We start from the raw sequence: 11,772 nt of genomic DNA on the forward strand, positions 1-11,772 counted from the left end.
GAAGCTGTCCTTGAATTCAGGGAGCGAACTTTGAGGAGAAGAGTGATCAGGGAATACTTGATCAAATGGAAGAATCTACCAGCAGAGGATGCTACGTGGGAGAATGAGGAGATTCTATTGCATCCAGCCTTACAGTTGCTTGAGGACAAGCAATTTTGGGGAGGGCGGACTGTAATGTCCCCTTCTCACTGATGTTCTTTCAGAGGTCCATTAGCCTATTCCTGAGACCCGTAGGCTAGGTGGAATGAGTAATCAGGGTCTAGCATCGATGAAACGAAGACTTACTATTTTTAGTAAGTCAGGGGATGACCGTTCTGGTGCCATTGTCCGACCGAACACTCCTTGCTTTGCCTCTGGACGCGATGATCATATTTTTCTGAGCATTAATTCTTGACTTACTATTTTTAGTAAGTGGCTGGGTGGCACATTTCTATTTTTGGCAGTAGTCAGGGGTTTGAATTCTGCAGCAGTTTGTGGTCGTCTGGGTTCAGTTTCATCTTGGAGGTGATAATAATCAGTGCGGGAGATATTTGCAACATAATTAAATATTATTTCCTTTCCTAAGGTTAATATTTAATTAATCTATTTATTGGATGTTGGTTTATTAAATTCGGGATTAATGCCTGTTTAATCCTAAGTTGGGCGAAATTCAATTATTTTATGGGATGTGAAATGTTTTTTTTAAAAGGGATATTATTTCACTATTACATCGCCATTTTGTGCCTAAGTGTCCAACGTGGGTCCTCCCCTCTCTTGGGCGTGACTTTTGACTTAGGGAGTTGGGCGCTACTCTTGGGTCCACATGAAAGTGGAATGAAATTCAAATGCAAGCGTGGAATTTGGAGGGATGTCATTTGGATTTGAAGAATGAAGTTATAAATATGAGGCTTGGGTTCCCATTTGCACCATCTTGAAAATCTGTAATGTTATGCTGCCGGATTGGCGACAGAACTTGAGGCTTCGGAGTGCGTCTCCCTAGTGCTACCCGGTTTCGTACTTGAAATACAGTACCTAGCTGTGCCTTGTATTCTCCTATCGCTTTCAGAGCTTTGCCATAGACATCTTGGTGTTGCAACGATTCTGGACTTGCTGGTTTTGCCTGTGGCTGAAACACATTTTTGCTCACATCTCTCTGTTGGAGCGTCTGATAGTTATGGGTATTATTCCTATCTTCCTTCCCAGCACGGGCAAATAAGTTTGTAAGTTTTTAGCCCATTTGTTTGAGTATTGATTTAATTATGCAAAATCGAAATTCCTAGTCTAGGCGTGGGTTTTTTGGGTTGCATTGGGATGCGTGCAAAATAAAAAGAGGGTTGTTTGGGGTGTGGCTGTGATTGGTTGTCATTGTATTGGATGTATGGTGGGATTGGGCTTGATTTGAGTCAATTCGGGTAAGAATTGAGTGAGTTATGAGTATTTTCATGTTTTCATGGGCTGCTGGAACTGTACTTTCAGCCTGCAGAGCAGTGTAACAGAAAATTACAGTATTGTGTAGAAATCTGCAGTTAATCTTCTCATCTCATCTCCTTATTGTAAGGATTGTTTCAGTAGTACTGAGCATCCCATTCTATCTGCTTATTTTGTACTTCCCACTGCATAAGTGGAAGAGGCTGGCTTGCCGCCTTCTCAGTTTTGTAATTCAGTTTTCTTTGATAAATAGTCCTCCCGCTGAAATATGCGGTAGAGTGATGTTTTAATGTAATGTCCTCCCGCTGAATAAGTGGTCGAGTGATAAAGTTCAATGTTTTGGTCCTCCCGCTGAAATATGCGGTAGAGTGATTGTTAATGTAATGTCCTCCCGCTGAAATACGCGGTAGAGTGATTGAACTTCTATTTCTTGTAATAGTTCCCTTGGTCGGTTTACCGCCAAGAAGTTTAGTTTCTATCCTGCTGGATAAGCAGAAGGGGATGGCTTGCCGCCCATGCAGTTGTAATGTTCAGTTTGTTTATTGATGCTGACGATCCTCGAAACACCGTATGCTCTCACCCTCCCAGTCTGGGCTCTCGGTGAACAAAAGGTGTAAGGGTTCCCTTTAGTTGTTTTGCTTATTACTCTAACCTTAACGGGTAATTGTTGTGGATGAATTGCTATTGGCCTGAAAAAACAAAAAAATATTAGTGGGATATTACAAGTCGGACCTACTTGAGATATTTGCATATCTGCAAGCATCCAGGAAAGCCAAATTGCCTCACAAGCTGCCTTAATTGCTCCTCGATACTCTGCTTCTGTCAAGGAGAGAGCCACCGCTTGTTGGTTTTTACTAGTCCATGTGACTGCACCTGATCCCAAACTCAACACATACCCAGATGTTCATTTCCTATCATCAATCGAACCTGCCCAATTTGAATCTGTGAAACCATAGTTGAACTACTCGTGACTCAGCTCAACTCGCCAAGCCCCTGAGAAAAAAACTCGGTGAAAACTCGGGAAAAACTCGGAAAAACTCGGCAAAAAACTTGGCAACGTAAAAACACGCTTAATTTTAATTAAAAATGCATTTTTTTGCAAAATTTAATGGGAAGATGCATCCAATGAGTCAATAAATGATAACACAAAAGAAACAAGCTGATTCTAGATATATTTAAATGCAAAGTGTCTACAAAATCGTATCCTCATGAGAAATGCTGATGGCTGGAAGCAAAATAGTAAATAGTTTTTGTAAAACCAAAAGTAAATACAACTTCCTCTTCCTAGCTCTAGCTAAAACTAGTTTCAAACTTTCATCATATTTGAAATTTCATCATTCATACTTATAGTTTCAAACTTTCAACTCTAAAATGTATAATACCAGGATTTCTTCAATGCTAATTATGTTGTTATATGGAGCCTAATCAGACTCGGAGGTTAAATTTTCCCTACTTCCATCAGCGCAGTTTCCCCCTATATTTTTCGACGCGGGTTTGGGGGCAGCACCCCCAAGTTGGGGTCAAGGGGCATCGCCGAAAGATCCTGAAATTTGACTGTCTGGAAAATTGAAGAATCCTCCAAAAACTAGATTTTGCATTATAACTCCTGGAGGTCTGAAACCACTCTCAAACATCCTGACAGTATATATGGAATATAAATTAAAGTATAAGAAAGACGAAAGATATAAGGAAATGTCACTTATGCTTAAATGTTATATTCCATATATGAATCCTGACGGACAGACCAAAAAACTCGACGATTACTTGGAGGCATAGTGGGCTCTCGGCGTGGCCCTTCCAAGTGAGTTTCCCCCTTCTCAGCCCAAAACCACATCGAAAAACAAAAAATGCATGTATTTTTTGCCGTTTTTGGCTGTTATGCTAACTCAGCGAGTTTTTCTTTAAAACTCGCCGAGTTTTTGGCTAAAACTCGCCAAAAACTCGGCGAGTTTTCCTGGTGAGTAGAAGTCATTACTACTCGCTAGGCTCAAAAATCGGCGAGTTTTTGAAACTCGCCGAGTTTTCAGCGAGTAGTCCATCTATGTGTGAAACCATTGAGTCTAGGATCGTGACTCCTAGTGTAAAGAAGTCTATAATTAGAAGTGCCCTTCACATAACGCAACACACGCTTCATTGCTACTCGATGATTAGCCTTGGGGGCTGTCATGAAGCATGAAATGTAGCTCACTGCAAAATTGAGATCAGGTCTAGTGGTAGTGAGATAGATGAGACTGCCCACTAGTTGCCTGAATGTTGTTGCATGTACAGGAGGAGAACCAGACTTGACTGACAACTTCAGTCCTTTCTCCATAGGCATGGAAGCTGGTTTACAATCCTGCATTCGAAACCTGTCAAGCAAGTTCCTGGCATACTTAGACTGAGAAATAAAAATGCTACCATCAGTCTTCCAAACCTCAATGCCTAAACAATAATGGAGAAGCCCAAATCTGTCATGTCAAAAGCCTTGCACAGGTCTTGTTTGATTTTTGCAATCAAATGTGCTAAACTGCTAGTAATGATCAAGCCATCAACATAGACAACAAGAAAGAGAACATCATTACTAGAGTATTTGATATACAGATTAGTGTTCGAAGGGCTATGCTGAAAACCATGAGCAACCAAGTACTGATCAATCTTAATGTACCGCGCTCGAGGAGCTTGTTTGAGTCCATAGAGTGCTTTCATGAGTCTACATACTTGATGTTCTTTTCCGGCAACCTTGAAACTAGGAGGCTGTGTCATGTAGACTTCTTCCTACAACTCACCATTGAGGAAGGCACTCTTAACATCCATCTAATAAAATTTCCATCCAAACTGAGCTACAATAGCGAGAAGAAGATGAATTGTACTCATCTTGGCAATAGGAGCAAAAGTCTCCTCATAATCAATGCCCTCCCGCTGTGTGAATCCTTGAGCAACCAATCTGGCCTTGTATTTATCCAAGGTACCATCTGCATGATACTTGACCTTATACACCCATTTGCAGCTAATGGGCTTCTTCCTTGGAGGAAGATCTGGAGGAAATTCAGGGTAGTGCATCATCAAATTCAGAATCTGCATCATCCCTCCCATCAAGTGAACTAAATGGAATACAGACACCCAAATCAAAAGCCTTCAAAGGTTGATCCTCAAAATTCTTCTCAGACAAGGAAAGCTAAAAAGGCCCTCGTTCTTCATCAAAGACAACATCACGATTGAAGATAAGACGATCAGTGTCTACATCAATCAACCAGTAAGCCTTGTGGTTGTCACTATACCTTGTAAACATAAGCTTCTGACTCTTGGAATCCAACTTGGAGCACTTGGCATCTGGAATCCATACATATGCTAAAGAGCCAAAAACTTTCAGATGATTGATCCTGGGTTTGCGACCAGTCTAGGCTTCCTCAAGAGTCTTCCCCTTAACAACATGTGTGGGAGACCGATTAAGGAGATAGACTGCAGTGTATACTGCTTCTGCCCAATATTTCTTAAAAACATTTATGTGTTCCAACATAGACCTGGCCATTTTAGTAATGGTGCGGTTGCGACGTTCTACAATGCCGTTTTGTTGAGGAGTGTACGATGTGGTTAACTGGCATTTGATGCCATGTGTATCACAAAAGTTGGAGAAATCAGTAGAACAAAACTCCCCCCCATTATCTGACCTAAGAGTGATAATAGAACAACTAGACTCTTTTTCTACTAAGGCCTTAAACTTCTGAAATGCAACATGTGAACAAACACATCTGATTTTTGTCTAAGAAAGTACACCCACATTTTATGACTGAAATCATCAACAAAAAGCAAGAAATACCTACACCCAGTAATAGAAGGTGTATTCATTGGACCACATACATCAGTGTGGACCAACTGTGTTACTTTAGAGGCGTGCCATGAGTCACCATCCTTGAACAGTGTCCTGTGTTGCTTCCTAGCCTGACAAGCTTCACAAACTCACTGTTTCTAAGTTTGAATTTCAGGTAGGCCATGTACTAAATCTTCTCGAACAAGCTGAGCAAGGTAGTGAATGTTCAGGTGACCATATCGCCGGTGCCAGAGACTGCTGATAGAAGATGATTTAGCTGCAAAGGCATGCTCAAGAGAATCACCTGTAACCACAAGTTTGTAAAGACCATGATCCTCAATGCCAACAGCCAAAGTAGTGTGTGTCGCACGATCAACAATCGAACACTTGTGTGAATTGAAGATCACATCAAGTCGAGGAGAATGCCGCATGATTTGATTCACTGAGAGATGGTTTAGTTCCATGCTAGGAATGTAGTATACATTGGGGAATATAAGATTCCTCCCACCAAACTGTATCTGAACGTTGCCCTTGCCAACAACAGTGTACTCTTCACCTCCTCTAAAAATGACTGAATCGGTGTAAGGAAAGAAGTTTGTAAACCAATCACGCTTGTGAGTGAAATGTCGAGATGCACCAGAATCTATATACCAGGCAAAAGACTTGACATGGTCTACAGGTCTTTTTGCCATGAAGGTGTAAAAATAAGACTCTTTCTACTTTGTGTGCTCAGCAACATTGGCTTTAGGCTGAGACCCTCCTTGCTTCCGCTATTCGGAAGCCAAACGATTGCAACAATCCTTGATCATGTGGCCATATTTATGACAGTAATTGCATTGAACCTTCTTCTTCTTCGAACCATCCTGAGACTGATTGGAGCCTTTTTGCTGAGATGACTGAGATTTGCCTTTATCCTTGTGAAAGGATTTGGCTGCAAAGGCTTGTTCTGAGGAGGATGAAGTGGTTTTGCTACCAAACTATTGTTTCCAATGGTCCTGTTGGAGAAGTTTGTTGCACAACCCTGGAAATTTCAGGTCAACATTCGTTGAAGTAATACTGAGCGTTTCTATAAAGTGCTCTTAGGATTTAGGCAAACTTTTCAAGGTGATGACTACCATATCCTCTTCCTCCATTTTCCAACCAATAGCTTCGAGTTGATCTCGAATGTCCTTAATCTTCGTGAGATGCTCCTGTAAGGATATACGTTCATCTATCATGATGGAGAACAACTGGTTTTTCAGGAAGTATGCTTGGATCTTATCAGATGTCTCATGCAATTCCTTCAGGTGCTTCCAGATATCTGATTCTGACTTCCCAGAGGGAATTTGAGGCATCTAGTCATCTGTAATGGAGAGCTTGAGGAGCATGACGACTTCTCGATTCTGCTCATCAAAATTGTCCCAGTCCTATCAGGCTGTAGTAGGACGAGACACTTTTTCCAAAACCAGATCATCAAGACAACGATATTCAAAAATCATCAGCATGCACTGCTTCCAGGTGTTATAATTCTTGTCGTTGAATCTCTGACTACCTTCCAACATTAAGTTGGTCAATGACGCCATTGTGCACGCTTCCCAAGGCACAAAAATGAGAAAATATGAAAGCCCTAAAACTGAAACAGAGGCAGAATCAGGTACAAACCTCGAAAAAGATGAAGTACGACTGGCACGAATATCGAGAAAAAAATTCGGCAAACCCAACAAAATGTGGGAAAAACACACAAGGAATCTTTTAAAAAATTAATTCCGGCAAAAACCAGAGAGTTTAGTAGAAACCCTAGCCGACAAAACAACCAGATCACTATTTTTTGTAAAAAGTTGTGCCCTTGACAACGGAAAATCGAAGAGTTGATCTGAAAACCCTAGCCGTCGAAAATCTTGTGCAATTCGTGGGTTTGAAAATTTGTGAAAATCACGAACTAGAAATTGCGAACCACAAAAGGAACACGAAAAAAAAACTTGCAGGTTATGCGGACAAAAGTCGCACGTAGGCAGAGAAGAAAAATGGCGAGAAAAAACCTTGTCATGCGATGCAAAAGAGGCGCAAAAAAACACGTAGAAAACCATCATGGAAGGAGACGAAAATGCCACAAGAAATTGCGAAAAATAGCGAGTATGAGCGTCGTAGGTGTTTTTATAAGATCGCGAGTCGAGGGCAAATATGGACGCGAAATCTATCTCGATGCCCATAGAAAACAAATGTGGTCAGAATCGCAGTGTCGCGGGAGAAATCAAGTCGCGTCGTGCAAACCAATGGCAGAAATCGACAGAGTAAAAACAAAAGTGATTTTCTTTCTGAAAAGGGCCACCAAACAATTACCGTTGGGTTGTAGGAGAAAAACGTGAAAAATTTGCACGTTTTACAAACACGAACAGAGAAAAAAAAAATTCCGCCCAGAAACAACGAACAATTGTTTTTTAAAATTTCTTTTAAAAAATTCCTTTCGAATTTTTTTTGATAAAACAAAATTAATTTCTTTCCTGCTCTGATACCATATTACAAAAAGTAATTAGTAAAAACTTGAATGATTTATTTACAAAGATCGAAAGATCTTATAGAGTTTACAAAGACGATGTTTCTATATAAGAAACAATCGTAAAAATAGAAAGAATCTAATATTACAAGATATTTACAGAATTGACCATTAACAATAATAATATAACATATTGTAACAATGCAATGCTCTTTTAATGTAATCACAAATGTTGAATGTAATGGCATGACAAACACATGAACATGAAAAACTTAATCACACACACATGCTTGCATGAAGATTAATGTAACTTTGCTCCACAATGCTTGAAGGATGAAATGCAGCCTTGAATCTTTGAAAACACTTGATGATTGCTTCACAAATGCACGAATATTATGGATAGATAGTGGATGGAGACTTAGATCCAAAACGAATTGATAGGATGTCTTTATATAGGGTTGCCTAAGTAAATTACCGATTAGGCCGACCTCTAACGGTCAAGTGTAGCCACGAGGAGATAAAGGGCCTGCCCCATTTCAAATTGGGGCCTCTTTAAGGTGGAAAAGGGCGTTTTGGGGTGCCCTAGTCTAGACCAAGGCGCTCCACACCTTGGTCATCCAACAAACAAAACTAGCACAAAGGGAAATGGGGGAGAGACCTCCCAGATGGGGCCCACTCAATGGGATTCATGACATCAAGGTTGGAAAAAGGGTCAAAATGAACTTAGAGAGGGGATGGAGATAGGACACGCTAAAATAAGAGCATAAACATGAGGTGTAAATTGAACCAGTTACAATTTACAACGCTACACAATCATGCTAGGGAGACCTCACTTTTTGCCATGTTGCACCAAATAACATTTGAGAGAGAATTCTGAAGGATGTTGAGGACAAGGCTGCCCTCAAAGCGGAAATCACCGAGCTTCAAGAGTTTATTGTTCATTTATTCCACCTCACTCTTAGCTCTTTGGTGATTGTGCCATAGGTATTACCCTCAAATGATAAAAAAGAGCAACTAAATCAATTGTTGCTCATGGGAGGGTTACACGAGAATGGATTGATTGGATATATACTCAAAATATGCAAGTTAGTGATAATTTCATACATTGTATAATTTGTTAAGCAAGGTTTACAAAGTTACTTTGACTTTTCAAACATAGAACACACCATGCTTGATGATATTTCCACATATGAGCATGTCATGGAAACACTTAATAAGATGTGTACCATTGGTTCACTAAAGGTGACAGAGATTGGAATTGTGGGAAAAAGCGATAGAGGATGATTCTTTTGAGTGGCATAAAATTATAAGTTTGTTATTCAACTTTTTATGAATGCAGTGGGGATAGTGAATAGAATATTTCATCCGTCATTTCTGCAATTTCTTTTAATTTTATGATGAGAACAATCAATAAATTGAGCATGTTCAAGTCAGAACTCAATTTTATTGGTTAGTAAAAGAAAAGGTGGGAGGGCAAAATTTGAACCAAGAAAACATGGAAAAGTTGGCTGTATTTCCATACACACTTTTGGACAGAGAAAGGACAGGTGAAGATTGATACTTTGGTGACTGAGAGTGACTATATCCTTAAGATCCAGTTCATCCGTATGATTATTTTTTCCATATTCAACTTATAATATCTTGTGTTTATGTTTAATCTAATTCAATTCCTATGTCTACTTATTATTCCCAGTCTCTTCATTTTGCTTGTTATAAGTTGTTCGCTTTAAGTCAGCAGATTAGAAAATCAATCCTATTTGAAGTTTATTGGATGACTATCAATGACCAACCACATCATAAGCCTGAGCTCAAATGACCAATTGTTATCCCAAAAGTTGGAAATTTTCATACTGTGTCCCTTGGATAAGGAAAAAATTAATTGACTTGCCAAAGTAAAAAAAATGTGTATGATTAGAAACTGTAAGTACCAAACAATTTGTGACTTGGATTCTAAAAATCCCTTACGAAAGCACCCAGCTGCTAGTACATATTCCTTGCATCTTTGACATACTATTGCTGAACAAATAATGTAGCATGAGAATTCTTGTTTTGTTCCAGTAGATTTTTTTTTTCCAGATTAAATGTTCAAAACCATCAGTAGTAATTTCCCCAAGTAAATAAATTTTTTTTAAACTGTCCAGCTATGTGTCTTATGAGAGGCCATTTTTAAGGAATCCTCAAGTTCATGAAAAGGATATGTTTTCTGTTTCTTTGTTTCATGTGTGTAAAGTAACAGGGAGCCTACGTTTTGTGTGTTCAACCTCTTGATGTGTTATGCACAATAAGTCTTAACCAACTGTTACTCTTATAGTTAAGGACTTAGTTAAAGTTACCTGTCTTGTGAGCAACATGAACATGTAATCTTGTGTGCTCTATTCTACAGGGTTTTAGAACCAAGAGGGACAGGAGATTCTTTTCGGCCTGGTACCTGGCAGCCCTCAGAGTAAGTAGGTCATGGTAATAAGGTTTTTGATAATATTAATTAAAGGAAGAATTTTTTTAATCAACTTGTTACATTAATATCAGTGTTCTACGGAAATGCGTTTCCCCCCTCCAGGCCCAAGTCCCCCCGTACCCGAAATCCGTCCCCGAAACTTTTTCCCTTTCTCCCCCCATCCCCAAAGCGCGTCCCCCCGTCTCCCCGTTCCCAACGGCCATGGAACACTGATTAATATTTCTTTTGTTGGGTATTTGATGCATAAAATTGTCTATCTACAATTTTACTCAACAATAACATGCAAAATGCTGCTCAGAAATGCATGAAGAAAAAAGCTAGCTTTGTTTTGTGCAGGCAATTTCTTCTCAACATGTCACCAACCTTAGATTTAGTCTTGCTGTTCTCAAGGGCCTTGGAAACTCTTAAAACATGCTAGTTTATATTACATGTCTAGTACCTTAAATGATATTTTTCTATCTTGTGATTAGAACTTAAAATAACAAGTTCTAACAGCTAGCACAAATCTCTTTGTAACAATTTGTGGAAATGGAATCACTCTGGTTTTATGGATTTAAAGTTGCTTGCATGTTGTTCATGTTTGATAGGTCATCAGAACCAAGAGGCACAGGACAATCATTTCAGCCAGGGATGTGGCAGCCGCCAAAGTGAGGTCGCTTTATGCTCATTTTTCAAACAGTTATGACACTATGTTTAAATTTTTTTTGTACATTTTGGATGGGCGAGGAACAGGAATTAGATTCTTAGTCACCTTTCTAATTATTCTTCTTATCGTGAAAAGTCAACCACAAATTTGGTTGCAGCATTACCATTTGAGCTGCACAAATGGAGCTAGAATAGTTGAACGAATAACCTGAAATGGTTTACATTTAGGTGATGTAAAGACCTATATGGCACCTGCCTTTTTTGAAATTGTAATAGAATTTACTGATGAACTCCATGATTCTTGTGATTTGCCGAAGTTCGAGTTTCACAATTCTTTATGTTCTTAATGCCCCAAGTGCACAGAGATTTTTGTTTGTTGATTGATTCAAATTTCCTTCGGATATGTGCCATCATAATATCTATTTAGAGTGTTTCTTCTTAGATGTTGTCATCTATTGTAATTCTTTTGCAGATTATACCTTCAATGTAATCCTTGTATACATGCACAAGTGCATCTATAAGAAGCTAACAAATATGATTGACCATACATGCAAGGCATCTAAAAATGCCTGGCATCTAAAAATGCCTGGCATCTATTGTTTCCTAGGAAGAATCATGAAATGGTGCTGAAATTAGTGAAAAATTAATTTGGATGTGTATGGATGGCAGTCCTATTTTTTTAAATGGCTTCTAGAAAGGGGGAAAAATAGATATAGATCCCAGGTGAAGTTATGTATGCTTTTCTAATAGGTACAAAATAGGGCTTTATTGGAGTCCCAGACCTTGATAAAATACACTGTACATACTCTCAAAATTGAGACCATGTCTTGCCTTAGACCAGGAAACTATGGAAAGCATGGCAGGACAAAAAGGCATCCGACTGTAACCACAGAGATAATCAAAAGGAAGGAAACTACTTGATAAATGTGAAATTATGTAGAGTACACCTGCATGGACCATACTTAAATTTAATGCTAAAACAAAATTTGCATACACCATAGATAT

At 39.2% G+C, this 11,772-nt stretch overlaps 1 protein-coding gene across 4 annotated transcripts in view; it reads left to right on the forward strand.

Annotated features, from left to right (window-relative positions):
* LOC131038536 (uncharacterized) overlaps window positions 1–11,074 on the forward strand; it is a 226,548-nt gene extending 215,474 nt beyond the window's left edge. For 2 of the 4 annotated variants that reach the window (XM_057970994.2, XM_057970991.2), the window contains 2 exons: window positions 10,051–10,110; window positions 10,710–11,074. In XM_057970994.2, coding sequence (XP_057826977.1) covers window positions 10,051–10,110; window positions 10,710–10,773 — 124 coding nt within the window. In that variant the 3' untranslated portion in view covers window positions 10,774–11,074. Of the gene's footprint in view, window positions 1–10,050; window positions 10,111–10,420; window positions 10,459–10,709 lie in introns of all 4 variants that reach the window. The other 2 variants (XM_057970992.2, XM_057970993.2) reach the window with 2 other exon arrangements.
* Window positions 11,075–11,772: the final 698 nt, after the last annotated feature.

The sequence above is a fragment of the Cryptomeria japonica genome, chromosome 10 (assembly GCF_030272615.1).
Source record: "Cryptomeria japonica chromosome 10, Sugi_1.0, whole genome shotgun sequence".
In the NCBI taxonomy this organism is placed as follows: domain Eukaryota; kingdom Viridiplantae; phylum Streptophyta; class Pinopsida; order Cupressales; family Cupressaceae; genus Cryptomeria; species Cryptomeria japonica.